Genomic DNA, 21,767 nt, shown 5'->3' on the forward strand with positions numbered 1-21,767 from the left:
CTTTTTATATATATAGATAGAGATAGATTTTTAATTATCACACAGTACAATTGCCTCTATTGTGTGCAGTTCTATGAATCCTAACTCATGGATAGATTGTATAGCCACCACCACTTTCATTACACAGAATAGCCCCATCTCCTCAAAACACTCCCTGTGCTCCCTTATGTAGTCACACCCTCTCCCAGGCCCACTCCCCAGCAGTCACTGATTCCTCCTCAATCCTATCGTTTTGTCTTTTTGAGAATGTCCTATGAGTGGCATCAGTGTGTAACCTTTTGAAACTGACTTGTTCAATCAGTATGGTGCCTTTGAGATGTGCCCACATTGTTGCCAGTACCTATAGTCAACCTTTTCATGCCTGCATAGTATTCCATCGTACAGGTTAGTCCACTCTGCTTGTTTATTCACTTGTTGCAGGGCATCTGGGCTGTCTCTGGTTTTCCATGATTATGAATCAAGCTGCTATAAATTTTCACATGTAGTTTAGAAGGAATACAAGTTTTTGTTTCATTTAGAGTGAATACCTGGGGTTGGGAGTGTCAGGTGATGTGGTGAGTGTAACATCATGGGAAACTGTTTTCCAGCATGACTGAACCATTTAGTATTCCCACCCCAAAGCGTGAGGATTACTACCATGGTATTTGGATTAGAGTTCATGTCTGTCAAAAGTATATTCTAGCCCTGGAAGAGTAGGTCAGCTAGTTGGAGCATCATCCCAATACACCAGGATTGCAGGTTCAATCCCTGCTCAGGGCACATACAAAAATCAACCAATGATTGCATAAATAAGTGGAACAACAAATCGATATTTCTTTTTCTCTCCCTTCCTTTCTCTGTCTCTCAAATCAATAAAATAATAACAATATGTTACAGCATAATACTTTTGTCATGTGCCGATTCTGGTTAATTTCACAAGTCATTTATTTCTTAATGCCCTAACGAGACAGTCCTTAAATTTTTTTGTCAGTTAACTCTTTTTTAAGAAGCATAAAATGTATTTGCCTGCTTTTCTCAATTCTGATTATGGTTTCTTTTTGGTGCAGATTACATGTGTTTTAATTAGAAAAACATAAATAATGGGTGTGTCTTTCTATGGTTCCTGGCATCAGGGTGACTGCTCAGGGGGCTGGTAGATGTGTAGGTAGATTGGACAATCAGAATAAACCCAAATCGTGAAACCTCTTCTAACCTTCCACCTCCATTTTCACTTTATGAATCCAATATCTCATCCTCAGTATGTGTCCAAGGAGTACTCCAGGCCGTGGGTCCTATGGCTGCTTCAGAACCCAGAGTGGGAATTCCCAGTCCGAACCTGGAAATGCAATATGGCACAAGTATTCCCCGTACAAGGTTGGGGACTCCAGTTCACTGTGTTCTGTTATCTAGAATTAAGCATAAAAGACGGTTGCTAAATACCACATTCAGCTGAAGACTCAAATGAACCAAAATGATACAGTTTCTCTACACAGGTAATCATTAACATTTGCGCCAATTTCTCTATGTCCCAGGGAGCACCCTGGTATGCTAACAAAAAGCCTTCTACCCCAGGACATGCATGGATGTAGGCCCAACACAATAGTGAGCTAGCCTCGTGAGATAAACCTGATGGGGAGAGCGTGGGGGGAAATGGTCACGTATACCTTCATGATATGCATAGATGAAAATTTTTCAGAGCAATGTTTTATAATGGCCCTTACAAAATTTTTATACGCGGAGCTGAAACCTGAATGAAAACATATATGGAAAAGTCAAGCATTTTTATAGTTAACAAGGAGGGGAAAGATAGAGTGGAATTTTTATAGCTCAGCAAAGAGGTCAACATAAGATATGACCCTTTCTTTACCTTTGTAGAGGTCAGAGACTCTGTAGCCTCAAAAATCCATGGGACCCAGCAAAAATGCTCAATAATGAATTGTCCAAAGAATGAGCATGTGAACCGATGAAGACATGAGTGAAGGAATGAACCAACAAATGATGGGAAATCGTTTGCCACAGCGAACTGAGCTCATGTGTCCCTGGTTTTGTGTAAGCAATTTAATTGGAGAGAAGGCAAAAGAAATTGTGTGGGTAGAGGTGTCATGTCTTTGGATTTCTCCCAGAAAATAAGCGTTTCTCAAGTGGCTACTTGCATGTGACATTGCCGGGCTCTGTACAAAGAGAGAGCTGTAGAATGAAAACTCTTTCCAGTTGTGTGCCATGTATAGTTTAGAGAGATACGGGAAGATTTAATGGGATAAATATGGCCAACTGGAGTTTTTCAATATACAAAGTACCAGTTTTCACTCAAATGTTAGTCCTAGAGCAGAGCCACCGTCAAATGCCTTATACTTGTCATCATAGCGTCAGAAAGCCCTTGAATTTCATTCGATCCCGTCTATAAAGTCTTTCTCAAGGGGGAGGCGCCCCACATATCTTGCTTTTGACTTGCAAGCTCTCTGCAGAACTAGTTTTTTCTTTGCCACATCCAGTTGTTTTTTGTATCACCAACTATATACACATCACTGAACCAGGATTCACCCTGCTCAGGTAAGTCAGGGGCCTGTCACAGAGATTCTTTAATACAACAGATTCACGATGGAAAGCAAACCACTTCAGGTGGCACAGAAGGCCACCAGAGATCCTGTTAGTCAGGTTTTGGAAATGAAATGTGTCTGTTCCCACATGGGGTGTGTCAGAGGCCCCTGCCATTATTAGTTCTGCGGGGATTTCTGCTTAGATAGCATTTGTTGGCATGTTTTGGTTGCTGCAGGAAGATAAAAATATTGCCACCACTTGCATGAGATAGAGCTGTGTTTTGGCAAGGAAGCCACAACAATGATTTTTCCTTGAACATTGGTCAAGTTTAAGCTTTTGAGATTTGTCTCAAAAGATACCATGCAACAACTCCTTTCAAAGACGTTCATTTCTGTTAGAATTTGGACTGTTATCTAGAATTTCCTTTGACTCCTTTGTAGTTACTGTACTTCTCATTATGTAACTAATTCATTTGATAACCCAGAATTGTGTTTGCTAAGTGTTCCAGGGGCCGAGAATTCGGTAGAGAATAAAATAGCATCCTTGCCTTCAAAATGCTTACTTTCTAGAGCTAAGGGACAATTTTTAACAATGTGATGATGTATGCTTTTGAGAAAAAGGAAGTATAGTAAGGAGAGTGAGACCGCTGAGGATGTCTAGGAAAAGGTGGCTTAAAAGGCGACATTTGACCCTGGCCAGCATGGCTCCGTGGTTGAGCATTGACCTATGAACCAGGAGGTCACAGTTTGATTCTTGGTCAGGGCACATGCTTGGGTTGCGGGCTCAATTCCCAGTCTGGAGCATGCAGGAGGCAGCCGATCCATGATTCTCTCTCATCATTGATGTTTCTATCTCTCTCCTTCTCCCTTCCTCTTTGAAATCAATTTTTTAAAAAATATTTAAAGGTGACATTTGAGCTGAGTCCTGCACATGTTGAAGGCATGAGCCACTCGATCATTTGTGTCCCCAGGCCACGGGCATGGCAAGTGCAAAGGTCCTGAGGCAGAAACCTGCTTGCCTCAGGCCCAGATCCAGCAAAGGCAAGTGAGGATCTGGGCCTTTCATATTTATTTCAATGTTTGTGCTGAGAACTGGGCTTGAACCTGAATGAAAGAGACAAAACTAGGCTGATATTCTGGCCAATCCTATCCACATCCCAGATTTCAACTGTCTTTGTTGTTGTTTTTCCCTCTGCCTGAACCCTTGTTCCCCCAGACACTGGAATGATTCTCTCTGTATTTCCTTCAGGTCTCTGATCAAATACGGTCTTATTGAGAAGCCTTCCCAGACCACACTATTAAAGTGTCAGATAAACAGTGTTAGGGATAGAAATTATTTTCTCCGCTAAATCTAATTATTTCACGAGAGAGATGACTCACTTTCTCTGTTATGGGATTAAGAGTGATCCCATTGGAGATGATAAATACCAGAACATCTCAGGAACCCAAGAAGCCCTGAGAAACAAATTGCTAATTCATGACTTAAACCATCGAAATGTGATGAATTAACTCAGGACCTCGGTGAGTTGTTGAGTGGTGAAGTGCAAGGATAGAGCAACCTGCAGTGTTCATGGGCGAGTGTGAGTAAAAGCAACTTAAAAGCCTTGACTACCATTGGCTGTTCATGCAAAATGGGGGCTGATGTTAAACTGGAATACCGGGATTTGGCAAAACCTGGGCCTTCTGCGGACTGGTTTTCCGAGGGAATAAGAAAATGTATACGAGGTAAAAAATAATAATAATAATAATAATAAAAGCTACTGTGAGGCCCTTCAAATTGCCCACCATTGAATGGTTTCATTTCAGTTGCAAAAAAAAAAAAAAGGTGAAAATAAGGAGCACTGATTATCTTTATGTTCTGCAAGACCTAGAGCTCCTGTAACTCATTAGTAGGACAAAGGAGCCCTTATTCTTAATGGTGCTATTTACCTTTAACATATCTGGCAACAGGAAGTTTTCCAAGTCATTAAATTAATAATCTCTGAATCACAGGGTCTTTTTTATTCCTCTCTTCACACCCGCAAGAGAGAATTCGCTTATTTAGGCAAAAATAAATGACATTTCCCAAGTACTTTCTATTTGAAATGCATTTTCTAAGCACTTTCACTTTAAGTATACTATCTCATTGAACTTTCTTTACCAAGTAGGAATGGTTATTAACAACTTGTGGATGGCGGCGGGGGGAAGGGTGGGGGCAGGATTTTTCTCATCTTTCCCTGCTTAGCACTGGGTACCCCTGCGTTCATGCTACAGAATAAGAAGGGCCGCCCTAACCGGTTTGGCTCAGGGGATAGAGAGTCGGCCTGCGGACTGAAAGGTCCCAGGTTTGATTCTGGTCAAGGGCATGTACCTTGGTTGTGGGCACATCCCAGTAGGAGGTATGCAGGAGGCAGCTGGTCAGTGTTTCTCTCTCATGGATGTTTCTATCTCTCTATCCCTCTCTTTTCCTCTCTGTAAAAAAAAAAAAAATCAATAAAATATTTTTTTAAAAAAAGAAGAAGAAGAAGAGCCAGAAGCAATGTAGTCCTGGGCGGACTTCTTGAGGAAGCTCTCAGATATTTGTTTCCTTGGGTAATTACCTGACTACACGTATGCATGTGTGTGCGCGTGTGTGCATGTATGTGCGCATGCTTGTGTGTGTGTGTGTTTTGAAGGCAGAAAGGGTCTCCTAAGAATATCCCTAGGACCCCCGATACATCCCATCACCTCAGCAGCCACCAGCCATGAAAGCAGATGCAGCTTGAGGTCTGACATTCAGCTGACGTCTGTTTATCGAGTGTGGAGAAACTTTTGTTCCCTCGCACTGTAAGGCACGGACCATGAGAGATTTGGGGAAAAGGTCACCCAGATAGTAAGTAATTCTGCTGAGCTTTGAAGTGAAAATGCCCAGGAACCTCTATTCTGCACTTGCCCTTTGACGGGTGTGCGCGGGACTCACAAACACTGGACAGCAGAGCTGGTGCCCGGCTCCTGCTCGTCAGAGTCTCATCTGGAATCAAAAATCATATTTCATCTTTGTTCCATCGTCTCCCTGTGTTCAGGGAAAAGCACGGTGACCGTCTCATAGACAGAAAGAAAAATTATGAGATACACCCCACGGGAAACCTGACGAGCTAAAGAATGCCATCTTGATGGAAGAAAATCCCTCTTCAAGTTTTATTTAAAAGAAAGAAATATATATAGTTTGGTCTTCAAAAAACATATTACTTTTCATGGGAAGGGAAATATCCAAATTTTGCCCAGCCAATTTTACAGTGAGACCTTGAAAAGCTATGCGATGAGCCAGAATGAGGGGAGTTTAAATTTTTGATGCAATTCTCTGCTCGGGCAAGTGATAATGCAGCTCAAATAACAGAGAGTATTTTCTGCGACAGCGTAACAATCAACATAATGCCTGGGCGTATTAATAATTTCACTCCTAAACTTCTCGATGGGGAGAGCATGGGCCTTAATAGCACTGGCGAGATCCTTGGGGCAATTGAAAAACCCAAAATCATTACTTTCCACTGATAGGCTTGCCTCTCCCCGAGGATGCCTCGATACCAGGGGTAATGCAGATTTATTGAAATGCGCCGGTAGGCGCTGCTCGGATGAGCTCTGCAATGAAATCTCTTTAGAAGGGCTCCTCTCACATATTTCAAGTGGTCTTTTTTCGGCTTTGTCATTTGGAAAGGAGCTAAATGGAGTTGACATTGATCTCGAGTGATACTTTCCTGATGATTTCAGAAAGCAAGAGTGTAAGGAGTATGGGAAAATGATGTGGTACCTATGATTAAAATCCCTTTTGACCTCTCCTATGTGAGAACTTGCCCTATTTGGGCAGAATGGTCCCAAACCTGCAATCGCTGGTTCTACACCCAATTCAAGAGTTCCCTCCTCCCTCCCCCTCCTCTTGTGTGGGGCTCTCTCTCCGCTGGGATTACAGCCATGCCTGCGGCATCAGCACAAGTTCCAGGATCCCTGTGGGGCCTGGAGTGTGCAACAGGCGCTCAGATGGCCATTAATCACTTAACAATCTCCGTCTGAAATATATCCACAGCAGCAGGGTCCCAGCCACAGCTCCTCTGAAGGATCAGTTTCAGGTTGCCGGGGAAAGATGTTTGGGTGTGGTATGAACTCTGAAGTGTTCCCCATCTGAGATCTAGCTGTGCTTCCAGTGGGGCTCACAACAGACATCTTGGTTATAAAAAAAACAAAGGGGGAATCACCATGTATGTGTAATGTCAAGAATAGGCGAATCCACTGCAGACTGAAGGGTCCTGGGTTTGATTCCAGTCAAAGGCACATGCCTGGGTTGTGAGCTTGATCCCCAGTGTGGCGGGGTGCAGGAGGCAGCTGATCAATGATTCTCTCTCTCACTGATGTTTCTATCTTTCTCTCCCTTTCCCTTCCTCTCTGAAATCAATAAAAATATTTTTAAAAAAGAATAGGCAAATCCATAGAAACAAAAAGGAGATTACTGTGTGCCAGGAGTTTGGGGAAGGCGGGACTGGAGAGGATACTAATGTTAAGGAGTTTCCTTGAGGGGTGATGAAATGTTCTCCAATTGGGTAGTGGTGATGGTTGCACATCTTGGTGTATATACAAAAAAACAAAAACAAAACCACTAGAATGTGTACTTTAAAAAGCTGAATTTTATTACATAGTAGTAAAGCTGTTATAAAAAGAAAAAAAAGAATAGGTGATCAGGAAGAACCAGGGAAAACAAACTGATAAAAACAGAAGGGATGAGAGTCGAGTTCCCTGTGTCCAGCTGTCTCCCTGTTAAAGAACCCTCAAAGGGCAGTAAGAATTCACTGAATTAAGCTGAAGGAAGACCCATCAGATTTCAGCAAACAACTGGAATGCTCAAAGAACAGAGGCAGAGACCTGCTCTGGCCCTTCTCCCCGGAGGCCCTCCAAAAGTAATCCCCAGGAGTGTAAGTTGTTCACTCACCTGTTTGATCATTCATTCATTCAGTCAGTCATCTACTCATTCATTCCTTCATCCACTGGGTACTAGTTCTGTGCCAGGCACTGCAGCCTTGCACTGGGGATAGAAAAACAAGAGTGGCAGGCTCCTGGCACTGGGTGAGTCCACAATGTAGCAGGAAAACAGGAAAGCCCAAAAAGAATATGAAACCATGTGCCAAGGGTTATACAACGGAGATGTGCCCAGTGTGCCCTTGAGAGGGGCACAGGTGTATCACAGTTAAACACAAAATTCAAGGAAGGAAACATTATTTAACCTTCCTGCACCTCAATTTCCTCATCTTTAAAATGGAGAATAATATTTGCTTGGAAGGTTATTATACGTTTTAAATGAGGTGAGATATGGCGAGTGCTTAACACAGCTGGTGCTTATTCAGTGAGGGCTGTTTTGAGATGATGGAAGATGTCCCTCCAAACCCTGGTGTTTTAGGAATGCAGGTGGAGCCGACCACATCTTGGTTTCTAAGCCTGCAAATAATCGCACCTTACGACTGCAGGCCTTGCAGCATGGATCTGTGTCCTTGAGAAAGCACTTGGAAGGTTTTCCTCTGAGGTCATATATTTTGTGGAAGCAAGAGAACAACAAATCATTGCTTATGAGTGAGCACAGCCATTTCCTCCGCTGGCGCTCTGTGCTGGCTGAGGGGGGCCTTTCCATCCAGAAAAGCCCCCTGCTCCAGAACTGTGCAGGCGGGCAGTGGATGCGCTGGCCAGAGCTGTGGCCTCGGGCCTGGAGATGAGAAAGGAGACATGACTTGGCCCCTTCTTCTCCTCCCTTCTGAGCCATGGGGAAAGGCTGCAGCTTGTGACAATAGTGGCCAGATCTGACAAACACTGCAGACCAGCCAACGGCCCTGCCAAGCCAGCAATACCGTACGTTGGTCAGTAATCCTATATAATAAAAGGCCAGGGACCATAAGCATAACAACCAGAATGACCGCTCAACCAGTTGCCATGAGGTGCATTGACAACCTCTCAGTTTACCCCCCCGCCCCCACCCTGGCCCTCAAGCAGTTGCGGGCAGGGCGGCTCATGGCAGCGAGCAGGAGGGGCGACAAGCAACAACAAGCGGCAGCCAGCTATGGGCGCACAAAATTGTGCGCTGGGCCTCTAGTCAAAAAATAAAAGCCCATTCCTTAGGAGATAAATCATTCCTTAGATATCAAGACAGGGAAGAAGGAAACAAGCTGAATCTCCAAAGTGCCCAGTACGTAGGAAACTAATCAAGAAATCTCTTTCCATCTGCAAACACAGGAGAAGGCTGAATCTGGACCCACCTCTCCATCCCCTGGTTTTTGGCAAAGTACCTTTTGCCAGAGCAGGGAGGACAGCTGGGACTGAGCTGGAACCCAGTGTGCCCTTGTGTCTGCCTCTGGCAAACCTAACCGCTAACCATCCCTCTGCGAGCCAGCGCTGCAGCTCAGCTCGAAGCAGGAAGTTTAAGGAGGGCCTTGGGGGAAGGCGCAGGAGAGGGACCACACTGCAGTGTGGTGGTTCTGGCCTATTTCTCCCAACTCAGGCAGCACTGGGAGGTGCAGAGATTGGAGCCAGGCAGTTCCCTCCAATTTCGTGCAAGATTTGGTTCTGCCATTTAAGCAAATGTGCAAAGAAGTGGATTGAGACAGTTGTCCTCTGTATTTGCAAGGGCACGGATGCACCAGGGCAGGGCCTGGTTCTTTGCCTGTGCGAGTGCATCCTGCGGCCTGGTGCTCCTTTGCATCTGGCAGAGTGGGGAAGAGACCTCGGGGTCGAATAGCAGCTCTACCTCTTACTAAGCCACATGACCTTTGGTGCCTTACTTGACCTCCCAGAACCTCACCTGCTGGATCTGTGAAATGGGGATGATAGCAGAACCTGCCCCACAGGAGTGCATGGGAGTACATTGAAACAATTGATGTACAGCACTTAGCCCAGGACCAGGCACACAGGGAGAGCTTAACTCCTAGCAGAGGTTTCCAATAGGAGTGTTGTGTAGTGATGAACATCGATTGCTTTGCTTATGGGAATGAAGCAGTTCTCAATCCCAAGTTTCGTTCCCACAGGCTCTTCCAGAGACGCTCTGGAGAATGCCTGTCTTAATGCCTGGGCCGTGTCACTTAGCCACTGTGCCCTTCTGCAGAAAATCTGAAGGTGGCGATGGGGTCTGAAGTTGGCAATTTTGCCTCCATATGTTGATTTGATCTCATCCTACAAAAAGCTGCCACTCAAAGAGCTGGGAAAACGAGAGTGCCCCAGGAGGTACGCAGCATTTGCCCCAAAGCCGTAGTTGTTGTTGCTGTAATTACTATGATTCCTGTTATTAATTATAACACAATAACATATGATAACATTTATTAATAGCTTGCCGTGTGCCAAGAATTGTGCAAGCTTCTAATAGATAGTCTCATTTGATTCTCCCAACAACCAAATGAGAGAAGTACAGTTATTATACCCATTTTCCAGATGCAGAACCTGGCTCAGGGAAAAAAAAAATTCGGAGCTTTCCAGAGGTCACCCAGCTAGTAGGTGGCCGAGCCCAGGTTCAAAGCCGACCACCAGCCTGGCTATCTGCAACAGACTCTTCTTAGCTCTCACCAGAGGCTGTTATTCTTGAAAATCCTCACCTCTAATTTCCTCTGGCTCCCATTCAAGGTCACATTTGAACAGGGCGTCCTGGTGCCAGTTTTCATCAACCAGAGCCTGCAGAGTCTCTGCCAACAGCATCCCACATGTAGCATCTTTAAATTGCTGTCAAGATAGAACTCGCTCCATAGACATGATTTGGTAGAAGGCAAAGAGTTTGTGGTTAATTCATCATCTCAGGGTCTGAGGGGTTGAAAAATTTAAAGACCAACATTTGGCATGGCTTCTTTCAATGAGTGAATTATTAGCAGTCAGGCAGGCCTCAACTTTTTATTCTGTCATACCTTTTATGATCATTTTTAATCTCTGGGGAAAAAAATTGGTGTGGACGCTAGAGTAAGACAAGGGTATCTAAGTTTATCCCTGCCCTCTCACCCACGTGCCTCCACCCCTATACCCCAGCCCCTTGGCAAGGGTAGGCCCAGCCTAAATGCCTCCCTCAGCTGTTTATTTAAGAAGATGCAATAACAATGGCCAATTATAAAGAATCTACTCCCTCAGCTCCAAAGAAAATCCTTTCTTTATACGTTACTTGCAGTGTGGGTGTGGGTTGTTTCTATAGGCTGTTAGAACACCGCTAGTCTAGTCAACACAAGAGTTGCTACTCCAAGATTTTCCAGTCCCCACATCTAGCTTTGTTGGACTTGATATTGTTACCCAACAAAGAAGCACTGCTTTATCTTTCTTAAGACTCCACTGTCAACCTATTGACATTTAGGAAGAACAGAGTATGTGAATGGCATGCCTGTCGAAATCAAAATTTCTGGCAACTCCCCCACAACGGATCTAAAAACACAGAAGTAGAGATCATTCAGGCAAACAAGACCAAACAAGCATACAGGATGTATTAAGTGCATATTCAAATGTTTAGATTGTCAATAGACAGGAAGCACCTTGTCCACACTTGGACTTACCTCTGCTGGGTGCCTCACCTGTCCCACCCTGTCTTTTCACAAAGGACCGATACACAGCTCCTTCTCCCTAGGACAAAAGTCACCCAGTCCCTAAAATAAGTCCCAGGTTCTCAGCTCAAGGCATCTCAGGTGCACTATCACAGGTTAGCCCCGCGATTTTAATGACAGTTGCTGCAAATGGCATACTGATTAGGTTGATACTATGTAAGCATTTATGTGACATAGTTATTCGTGGCTCAATTGCATTATTATGTGATTTCATATTTATGAAATAGAAGAACCATTAATAATATGCACATTAATTAAACCCAAGAAATGTGTGAAACACAGAGTGGCCGTGAAGGTTCTGGGTTACTCCTTCTGGTTTCACCGTAGATCAGGGGCCTCCGTTGCCTTGGAGAAGGGCATTTTCATGTAGTTTGACTCTGGGGAAAGCAGTAAGCATGTTGCTGCCACTGTTTGTATTTCTGGAATGGAAAGCCATCCCATCCAGCAAGCACATGGGATGGCTGTAATGAAAACTGATAAACACAAGTAGTGCCTGAGATCAGCAGTCGTAGCAGAAGTGTTATCATGTCAGGGATACGTTATCCACTTAGAATACTAAGGGGCCCAGGTTAAACCAGCAGTCGAAAGCACAGATGCCACCCTAGTGGGTTTGGCTCAGTGGATAGAGCATCGGTCCACCGACTGAAGGGTCCTGGGTTCGATTCCGGTCAAAGGCATATACCTAGATTGCAAGTTGGATCCCAGCCCTGGTCGGGAGCATGTGGGAGGCAACCAATCTATATGTTGCTCTCACATTAATGTTTCTCTCTCTCTCTCTCTCTCTCTCTCTCTCTCTCTCTCTCTCTCTCTCTCTCTCCCTTTCTCCCTGTCTCCCTTCCACTCTCTAAAAATGAATGGGAGAAAAATATCCTCTGGTGAGCATTTACTAAAAAACAAAGATAAGGGGTTGTTCAGGTTGGTGGCAGAGCAGAAAAACCAAGTGAGGGTGTTCAGCTCTATCCAGTTGCTGCCGTGAGAGAATACAGAGTCAGTACTTCTGTTCCTTTTTTATTTTCAAGAGAAGTCAGGAAACCAGAACACTGAACAAAATCTTGACTTTGAATTTTTGACAATACCCACCTTGGGGCAGCCGCTGTGTGACTTCTGCCCTCGATAGACCAAGTTTACTTCCCCTTTGCAAGTCTGCAGCTCTGTCTTGTCTGCCCTTTCATTTCCAGAAGAACTGAGTGGTGTTCCATGGACATGTTTTGGGGGAACATTCCAGCCATCGTGTAGCATCTTTCACAGTTTCCATTCATCCTTCCCCTCTCACTTTTACAGCAACCCTCCGGGAAATTACTGCTGTTTGCACTGTTTGGCAGATGGGTATGCTGAGAATTAAAGAAATGAGGTCCTGGGCCCAGGTTCACACATCTTGAAAGTGGCAGACCCACGCCTTGAGCCCACCTCTTCAGATCTGACCTCCTAACCATGGCTGGATGCTGCCCCCCGCCCCCCCCCCACCAGGCACTCCCACATCACCCCACATAGACCCCAGTGGTGGCATTTGGCACTCTGCATCGTAATATCTTCCCCTTCTGTCTCCTGTTCCTAATTGAAAAAGATGACTTTGGGATAGATAGATAAATGAGCAGATGTAATCAATGTCACAGTGGAAATGAACAACGGTAATGAGGAGACCATCTTCCAATGCGGAGGACGTTGGGTAATTTTTGTGGTTCTCACAATAATTTGATTTACTTGCAGCGAAATGGCATGTTGCTCCATAGGAGGGCTGGGTGAGTGGAGAATTATGGATGCTTTCATCCTCCGGATTCTTCTTTCCCCATCTCCCCCAGGAAGCTCTTGGCCTGCTCTGTAGGAGAAGTGCAGAGAGCTGGACTCCCCCGGTGAACTGGAAAACGCACCTTCCACTTCCTTTGGAACGTGCCAGGTCGGCGCTTGCCTCCCCCTCAGCCTCCCCCAGGGTTGTATCATCAGCGGAAAGCCAACCACAGGAATCCCACCCACACAGAGCGCAGATGGACAGAGAAGGGCCACACAGGCTGGAGTGGGCAGAGCAGCCTTAGCTCGGGGTGCACAGACAGGAAGCAGGCAGGTTTCGGTGTCTCATTTAGTGAATTAAATGCCTCACACAGCCTCTTTGTACTTTGGGAGAGTGTGTGGTCTCCAGAGCTGGAGAGGGGGAGCCAGAGGCAGAAGGAGATGGAAAGTTAGGGCTTGGGGGCCAGGGAGGGAGGTTCTCACTTGCACACTGATTCATCTCATCTTCCCCAGGCAAGTCTCATCATTATCCACCTAATGGAGAATAATGACACCACTTGGATGGGCGTGGGGGGGTGGGGGCTGGTGAGAGAGGTGTGCGATTCATTAGCCGTGAGTGAGGGGTTTGGCCAGCATCTCTGAAGGATCGTGATTACATCATTTCACCCCCTTTTCTCACCTCTTTCCACTAATATGAGACAAATGCTAAATAACTATATAATAATACATTACTAGACAGAAAATATAATAGCCTGCTACAGCTATGAAACTCCCTCAAAGATATATTTAAAATGTCACCGTGCATAGTGTAAAATGCGAATTACAGGTTCATTTGGAGGACGCGATTTAAAATCCGTACAATTGTACAGTGGCATTTCCCACTGGGTTTGCGCTTTAGTTGTCTTTCTCTGAACACCAAAAAATAAAAATAAAAAAAAAATCCTTCAAGTAATTTCGGCCCAAAGATGCAAACTTCGAGGCCGTATTTTCCTTTCCTCCGTATTTTCCTTTCTCGTTTTCATTGGCCAGGATGCTCTGCAAACCTAGTATCTTCTTGACACGTTGTCTTTTCCTGGGGATGAGTCTGCAGGCATCACAGAAGCCACGGGGTGTAGATTACACCTTTTGGAGATGTCGCCCGGCCACAGAAGGATACAAGTAGTTGAAATGTGTGTCCAATTGCTAGCTTAAATGACTTGAGCCAACTTCTTAAAGCCAGGACAGCAGGGGCCGAGGATTTTAGAAGTTGGCAGGGGCCAAAAATGACAAGGCTGGGCAGTCACCTGCGGAGCTGCCAACCCTGACTGGAGGCTTCAAAACATAAACTTCCTCAGAGGACACAAATCAAAAGTCATGTTTCCGCAGCCCTTAAAACCAACTCATAGGCTTCCGTTGCATCGTGCACCACTTTGATTCTGATCCTGCTTAACATAGCTCATTGTGTGGATCGAGCGTGGGTTGCTCGGAAAACCCTGAGCGGGTTGTCATATGTGGTCATAGTTACAAGGGACTTCGTACAGGGGTGGAGCTCTCCTTTGTGTGTGTTTCCTGCACGGAGGGGGATTTCAAGGTTGGGAAACAGGATGCAGTTTGGAGTCAAAGGTCATGGCTTGAAAACATCAACCCTGACCCTCGCTGGAGAAGAGTCCTCAAGGTTCCTCTCTCAGAGGAGAGATGGCATCAACCCGCTGGTTTGAACGGGCTCCCAGGTGTGTGGGTGTTGACTCCTTACAGATAAAAATGTATCCATATATGTGGACACACATATTTTTAGTTAATTGTCAACCTTTATTTTTTAAGTGGGAAATTTTATCTCAAAATCTAGATCATTCATTTTCTTAGAAAAACTAGATCTGCCCCTTGAGCCCTAATCCCCTCATGGCCACGTGGGCCTGGGCCTGAGTGAGGGCTGCCCCTACCCTCGCTGGTTCCCCTCCATCTGACAACTGGTCCATGTCAGGTCCTGCCTGACCCCTACAGGTGTTCAAATTTGCTTCTCCGTGGCTCAGAGTGTGCCATGTTCTCATTGTCTTTAGAAGAAGGAAGCCATTTCACAGAATGTGCACGGTCTACTGTTTTACCAGGAAATGGAACGGGGACTTGTCACAGGTATGATCGGCCTTGAACTTGCCATGCAGGATTAATATATTTCAAATAACTCCACCGGTCAGCCTGCTTTTGCTAACCGACTTTCTCATTCTTCACTTGATGCCAATGGAAAAAGGCCAATGGAAACACGTTATTATTAGTAACCCTGGGATGCTTCACGTGGTCTCAGCTCTCTCTAGTTTGCAACGTTCAGCAGCCGCCAACATACTCACTTTGGTTCCAGGCTTTCCTCCCCAGGTTTGCAGAGTATCTGCGGCTGTAACCTGCAGTCACTGATGGTCGTTTCTCCTTTCTCTTTCCAGGCCCTCCGAACCACAGCCAGTCCACTCTGAGGCCCCCTCTGCCACCCCCTCACAACCACACGCTGTCCCATCACCACTCGTCCGCCAACTCCCTCAATAGGAACTCGCTGACCAACCGGCGGAGTCAGATCCACGCCCCGGCGCCCGCGCCCAATGACCTGGCCACCACGCCCGAGTCCGTTCAGCTTCAGGACAGCTGGGTGCTAAACAGCAACGTGCCGCTGGAGACCCGGTAAGTCCCCATGGCCGATCATGCCCGTGTACCTACCTGAGCCACCCACACTGAGCCCCTGGGTGGCTCTGAGGTGCAGTGGGGGAGGAAATCTTGGCATAAATAAATGAGGCAAGTCTACCGCCTCTTGGTGGTTCCCTGGGGAATTTGACCCTGGATGGTAGGGTGATAGGTATTTCTCTGTTCACACGTGTTTCCTTTCGATGCTTGTTTACTCTCTTAGCTCCTGTGTACCGAACTAATAGAATTAGCATAACATATTTTTCCTCAGAGGCTCATGGGAAACATGCTTATAAGGATATATTGACTGAAAGCTACTGATAAATTATGCATTTGGCCTTTCTTGAAGTAATAAATGAAGACTCATTTGAAATTAAGTGTTTTGGGAGACCTTGAGAAACAATCCCTGATTCCAGACTGACGGAAGTATAGTTTTAATTTATATTTCATCCAGCAAGCGGTCTCGCTTTAATCCCTCCCGTATACACTGGTAGCCCGAGGGGCAAACAGTAATGTGTAAAAACAAACAATAGAAAAGGGGGCCGCGCGCATGTTGGGAGGGGAGAGTTTCAAAGTGATCTTCAGGCCTGGCTCTGTTTGGGTTTGCCTTGGCTTCTGTCCTTTTCTCACTTCTGGTCTTCCCAAGTGTGCCCCCCTTCAGGGCCTGGAACAAGGGTCACAGCGCGGCTGCAGGGATGTGATTGACAGCGAAGGCCACACGTGGGTGGGCCAGGCCTTGCTGCTCCCTCCCCGGACACCTGCATGGATTCTGTGCTCACGCTGTTATGGTTTCCTTGTCTGGAAGAATCACAAAGACTGAACAGAGAAAGGGGCTAATTCATAGGGACCCTTTCAAAAGTTCTCACACGAGTTTTGTTGGTGTTTTCTTCTTTAATATGTTTTTATTGATTTCAGAGAGGAAGGGAGAGATAGAAGCATCAGTGATGAGAGAGAATCATTGTTTGGCTGCCTCCTGCACACCCCCTACTGGGGATCATTTGCCCTGACCGGGAATGGAACCATGACCTCCTAGTACCTAGTTCATAAGTGACACTCAACCACTGAGCCACACCAGCCAAGCTCTAACTGGTTTTTAGACTTTTTTATTTTCAATTTAATACTAGCTTTAATGAGGGCACATGTAATAATAGTCTTAACTGCAAAAATGTTAGCCACATTTAGAAAAAAACTAACTAGGAATATAACTATGTATTTCTCAATGTCAAATGACAGAATACTAATTCTTTTCTTGTAAGTTACTTAGGTTTAAGGAAAGATAGATATAACCTGTAATTTTTTTGGTAACAACCATTGACTTTTCTGTGCTGACATGAAAACAAGGTTACAAGCCATAGATTTTCATGTTGTTTGTTTGTTTTGTTTCTTTGTTTTGTTTCACGTCAGCCACATCGCCTTTAATAGGAAAGGTCCTTTTTGTAACTGAGGTATGTAATTGACATATAATATCATATTAGTTTCAGGCATACAACAGAATGATTTGATACTCATATGTATTGTGAAATGATCACCACATTAAGTCTAGTTAACATCGGTCACCATAACAAAGTTGTAATAAAAAAATTTCTTCCAATCAACTTTTAAATTCTACTTTCTTAGCAACTTTCAGATCTGCAACACAGGAAGCTGGTACCTTTTTACCCCCTTCACCCATTTCTCCCACCCTCCATGCTCCCGCTCTGGCAACCACCAATCTGCCCTCTGTATCTATGAGTTTGGTTTTGTTTTTATAAGATTTCACGTATAAGTGAGGTCGTAAAGTATTTCTCTTTCACTGTCGACTTATTGCACTTAGTATAGTGCCCTCAAGATCCATCCACATTGTCACGAATGATAAAATTTTATTCTTTTTTTATGGCTGAATAGTATATTGTTTCTCATCTGTAATATTTTTTGTTTTAATAAGGCCGTGAGCATTAATATGTTGTACACCATCGTCCCTGTCGTCACTCCAAGTTTTATAATATTTTATTTTCCGACAGTTATAGGTAATTCTTAATCATGCCCACAATCTTCATCTCTAAGGCTTAAAATATGTGAAGTCAGTGGAAACCATGCATATATTACAGGTTAGCAGTAGACGTAAACATCTGCACTGATTTAGTAACCCTCTAATAAACCGCTTTGCTGGCTGGTTTCCAGGCTGACGCTGCCTGGTCCAGCAGGCTGTACGCAGGGTGTCTCCATGGTCGATGGTCTTTAGGCCGGATCAGACTTCCTGTCTTTTCCTCCTTGTATTTAGTAACTGCCATAGACTTTGTTGGGCACGAGTCAGCCAGTTTTTACATTGACAGACTGTTGTTTGGAAAAACAGTTTCTGGACATAAAGGCTACATAGAGTGGACTAGATGAAGAAGGCGATGGAGGCAGAGAAAGGCAGGGAGAAATGTAACAGCTGTTGGAGATGAAGAAAGCAGAGAGGAAGGAAGCGGACACTATCCCCATGAACAACCCGTGTTTGTTGTGCACTTTGCATGTGCAGGACCCAAGTGCTCTGCATGCCTGTCTCCGTCAAGCCTGACAGCCATCCAGTGGGGTCCGAAGGAACCATTATTATCACCCTTTTAAATATGTGGAGTCTAAGTGTTATAGCGGCAAAGTCATTGCTGGGAGGTCTTGGGCTTCAGGGAGATGGTAAGCTAGGAGCCATCGTGGATGGCCCTCTGGTGGCTCCACGCATGTCTGACAGGTGAATAACCACACACCTTCGCTGGCCGCCCTCACTGTTACATGTCCAGGGCAAGCTCCATCCGAGCGGTTGCTCCTCACAAAGATTTCCCCCTTGGCAGTAAGACCGAGTGTGCTCACACTGCCTCCCGTCTCCCATTGGTTTCCCCGCTGCTTTATTTTGAGTCACTTGTACTTGTGTTCTCTTGACGAGGATCTAATGGAAAGGACCGGCAAGGCCATGCCTGTCACCTTTCTGTTTTAAGTTCTGCTAGATGTGGGCTTCTTAAGGATGATTTTGGAGGAGGCAAGTTGAAGACAGAGCTTGGGGAGCAGATAGGATTGCTGAAACCTGTAAGCCTAGCAGAAGGAGAAAACCTCTTCTGCTCTTTGGTCAGGACGTTCAAGGTCCCAGGATTAGAGAACGCGAGGCCATTGGGATGGAGTTATTACCAGAAATCAAACATGGGATACAGAAGTCAGCAGATAATTAAAATGCTGTTCATGGAACTGAATACATATAACATGGATGTGCCACTGGTCTCATGTTTAAAAACTTTGGCAGTAAGTCATAGGATTATTGAGCTTTATGTTTCTCTTTTCGGTGTCTGATTCATTCGGTGTCTTATTAGCAAATATTTACTGAGTCCCTCATGTTATACCCAGGGCTATGTTAGGTACCGGGGAGATAATGATCAAAACGTGTATCCTGTCCTTCAGGGTTACAGAAGCTACAGGAGGAGAAAGGTACATGAACAAAAGGATAGTGTAGTGTATACAATAAACGGAGTGTGAGAAGTGAGGAACTCTCTCGGGATGGTCAGGAAATGTTTCACAGCCGAGGGGCTGTTTGAGCTGGGTTTTGAAGGATGAGTAAGAGTTTACCTCATGAATAAGTAGGAAAAAAAACCCTCAAAATTGTAGCATATTATTTGTTCCCATTCCTCACGGGCTTTTCATATAGTCTTGGAAACTGTAGAAGTGAACAGATCCACTCATTCAAATGCTGAGGCATTGTGAGTTTAAGAGTCATTTTCTTACTCACAGAAGGAAGTGTAGGCCTGGGAGCTCTGGTTTTAGGGGCATGCTGCCGTACCAGGATTCCCATTCGAATAAGGACTGAGTACCGCGTCCAGGAGAGAAAACCACCGAAGGCAAGACATCGTGGAGGCTGGTCACAATGTAGTCATCAATATTGAAGACGCAGTGGACCTTTACCCACAGCTTCCCCACCTCCACGCTCCTGCACACAGACTTCTGGCGTGATGGAAGGATTTCATAACCTTGCACTTGATGACAGAAGCCCGCCACCCCCAGAGACTCCAAGCCAAGTCCAGTGTTGTTTTCAGGCCCGTGAGGAACAAGCCCTTGCCGCTCTGTGTTGTTTTTTATGTTCTGTCCGTCTTAATGAGGCATGTCAGATCTCTGGGCTGGGCTTCTCCCGTCGTTTTCCATGACAAGTAGAATTAGAGGTGCTGATTGAGGAGGCATGGCCAGATAAATGGGACTGTGCAAATGAGGAATTTTACACACGACAAAGCATATAAGGAAAAGCTCTGTATCGCTGTGAGTCATATAAGTAATGCGGATAAATGTCTGTTACCAGAAGTAGTCAGTCCATGTACTAAACCATTATCTAATCCAAGAGAAAACACAGGGGCCAGAGGAACTAATTGCAAGAAGTCTGTTCTGTCTTTTGTAACGTGCTACGTAACAAAATGACCCTGCCCATCCTCTTCCTCTCGGCCAACCCACGGGTCTTAGCACATAGTCCACATGCGTGTTTGGTGGATGTCACCTCGCTCCCCTTCCTCTCTTGCGAGGGTCAAGGGCAGGAGTCTGCATGGCCCGCTGCTGCCTGGGGGGTTTCTGAAGTCAGCACCTCTCATCTAAAACAGTAGGAAGTAGCTCAGCGACAGAGCCTTCCTTTTCTTCTTGTCTGCATTTTGCTGAAGCAAGCTCTCCCTCAGAACCCGTCTCAGCAGCAGGGCAGGAAAGAGAATTCGTAAGCAGGACGAAACCTCCGAGTTTCCTTTCGCCCTGAAATACAAAAAGCCCTCATTTTCATCGTCAGGATCCTCAAGCTTACAAACCGGTTTGCAAGTTGCTTTTTAAGATGGGCATCCAGCCTGGCTGGCATGGCTCAGTGGTTAAGCATTAACCTAGAAACCAGGAGGTCGAGGTGCAATTCCCTGTCAAGGCACATGCCCGGGTTGTGGGCTCCCTCCCCAGTGTGGGGCCTGCTGGAGGCAGCTGATCAATGATTCTCTCTCATCATTGATGTTCCTCTCTCTCCCTCCTTCTCCCTTCTTCTCTGAAAATAATTTTAAAATATATTTTTAAAAATAATAATAAAAAAATAAAGTTCATCCATGATCCATTCAAGAAACACCTATGAGAACCTACTATGTGCTGGGCACTGAGGGCTTAACAATGAAGAAGAAAAGCAAAGCCTTTCCCCGACAGAGATTTAAGGACGAATATAGACAGAGCGTGAGTGAGGGACCAGACAGGTGCCCCACACTGAGACATGTAGTGAGTGCTCTGTGAAGTACAGAGAAACCAGACCCATGGGAAACTGGCATTTGAGTAGACCCCTAAGAATGAGTCGGTGTTCATTAGCCTTACAGAACATTCTAGGTGAGGGGAGGGAAGACGCCAGGAAGGGAAGCAAGCTGAGAAGGTGGCAAGGGCAGGATGGCGCAGGCTTGGGGTAAGGACGTTGGACTCTACCCCCAGAACAGTGAAAAGTCACTGAAGCATTTGAAACAGGAGAAGGAAATGCTAACATTGTTTTGTTTTGTTTTTAATGGTGGTAGCTGCCAGGTAGTAAGTAGATGGAAGGTGTAGCACGGCTCAAGGTCTGGTCTGGAGGTGATTGCGTGGCTGAGATGCAAGGTGGTGTGTTGTGGCTCCCAGCAGGAGCCCCGCAGCTGCAGTGGCCGGAGCTGTGTGGCTTTCTCCGACCACTGAGGCAGGAAGGTGCACACTCCCAGGGGTGAGGCCTCTGTTGAAGGAGGATCAGTGGGAATGAATGATTGCCAGAACTGGGAGCTGTGGGCGAGGTGGGTGTAAGCGCAAAGACCAATGCTTTTGACGTAGGGGCGGGTGGATAGCGATGTCATTCGGAAAACGAAAGTTCGGTCTTAGACATGCGCAAATATGAGGCAACAAGAGAACTTAGCACAGCTGTTATTGGCCAGGCGTATTTTGATTCAAAAATAATAGTTGTAACACACAAATCCCTGCATTTACAAATAATAGCGTATTTGCTGCATCTGAAGCTCTCAGCAATTGATTTTTCTCTTTTAAAAAAATCTCTTGAGAAATTTTATTCAATTTAACGGTTATTCTACATGGTTGTACAGGTCTGTGAGTCACAATCCTTCTGTTTTTTTAAATTTATCTTTATTATTGAAAATATTACAAATGTACCATTTGTTTGTTTGTTTTCCCATTGACCCCGTCCACCCTGTATTCACCCCTCCCAGGCCTTTGCCCCTCTATTGTCGTGTCCATGGGTTATGCATATGTGCATATAAGTTCTTTGGTTAATCTCTTCCTGCCCCCTCCCCTTCCCTCTAAGAATCCTCAGTCTGTTGCATGCTTCCATATCTCTGGCTCTATTTTGTTTGTCATTTTC

The 21,767-nt window shown here is 45.3% G+C and overlaps 1 protein-coding gene across 1 annotated transcript in view; it reads left to right on the plus strand.

Moving 5' to 3' along the window:
* TENM2 (teneurin transmembrane protein 2) overlaps positions 1-21,767 on the plus strand; it is a 910,242-nt gene that overhangs the window by 619,989 nt on the left and 268,486 nt on the right. The window contains exon 4 of the mRNA XM_006766332.2: positions 15,208-15,439. Coding sequence (XP_006766395.1) covers positions 15,208-15,439 — 232 coding nt within the window. The remainder of the gene's footprint in view (positions 1-15,207; positions 15,440-21,767) is intronic.

The sequence above is a fragment of the Myotis davidii genome, unplaced genomic scaffold, assembly GCF_000327345.1.
Source record: "Myotis davidii unplaced genomic scaffold, ASM32734v1 scaffold18, whole genome shotgun sequence".
NCBI lineage: Eukaryota > Metazoa > Chordata > Mammalia > Chiroptera > Vespertilionidae > Myotis > Myotis davidii.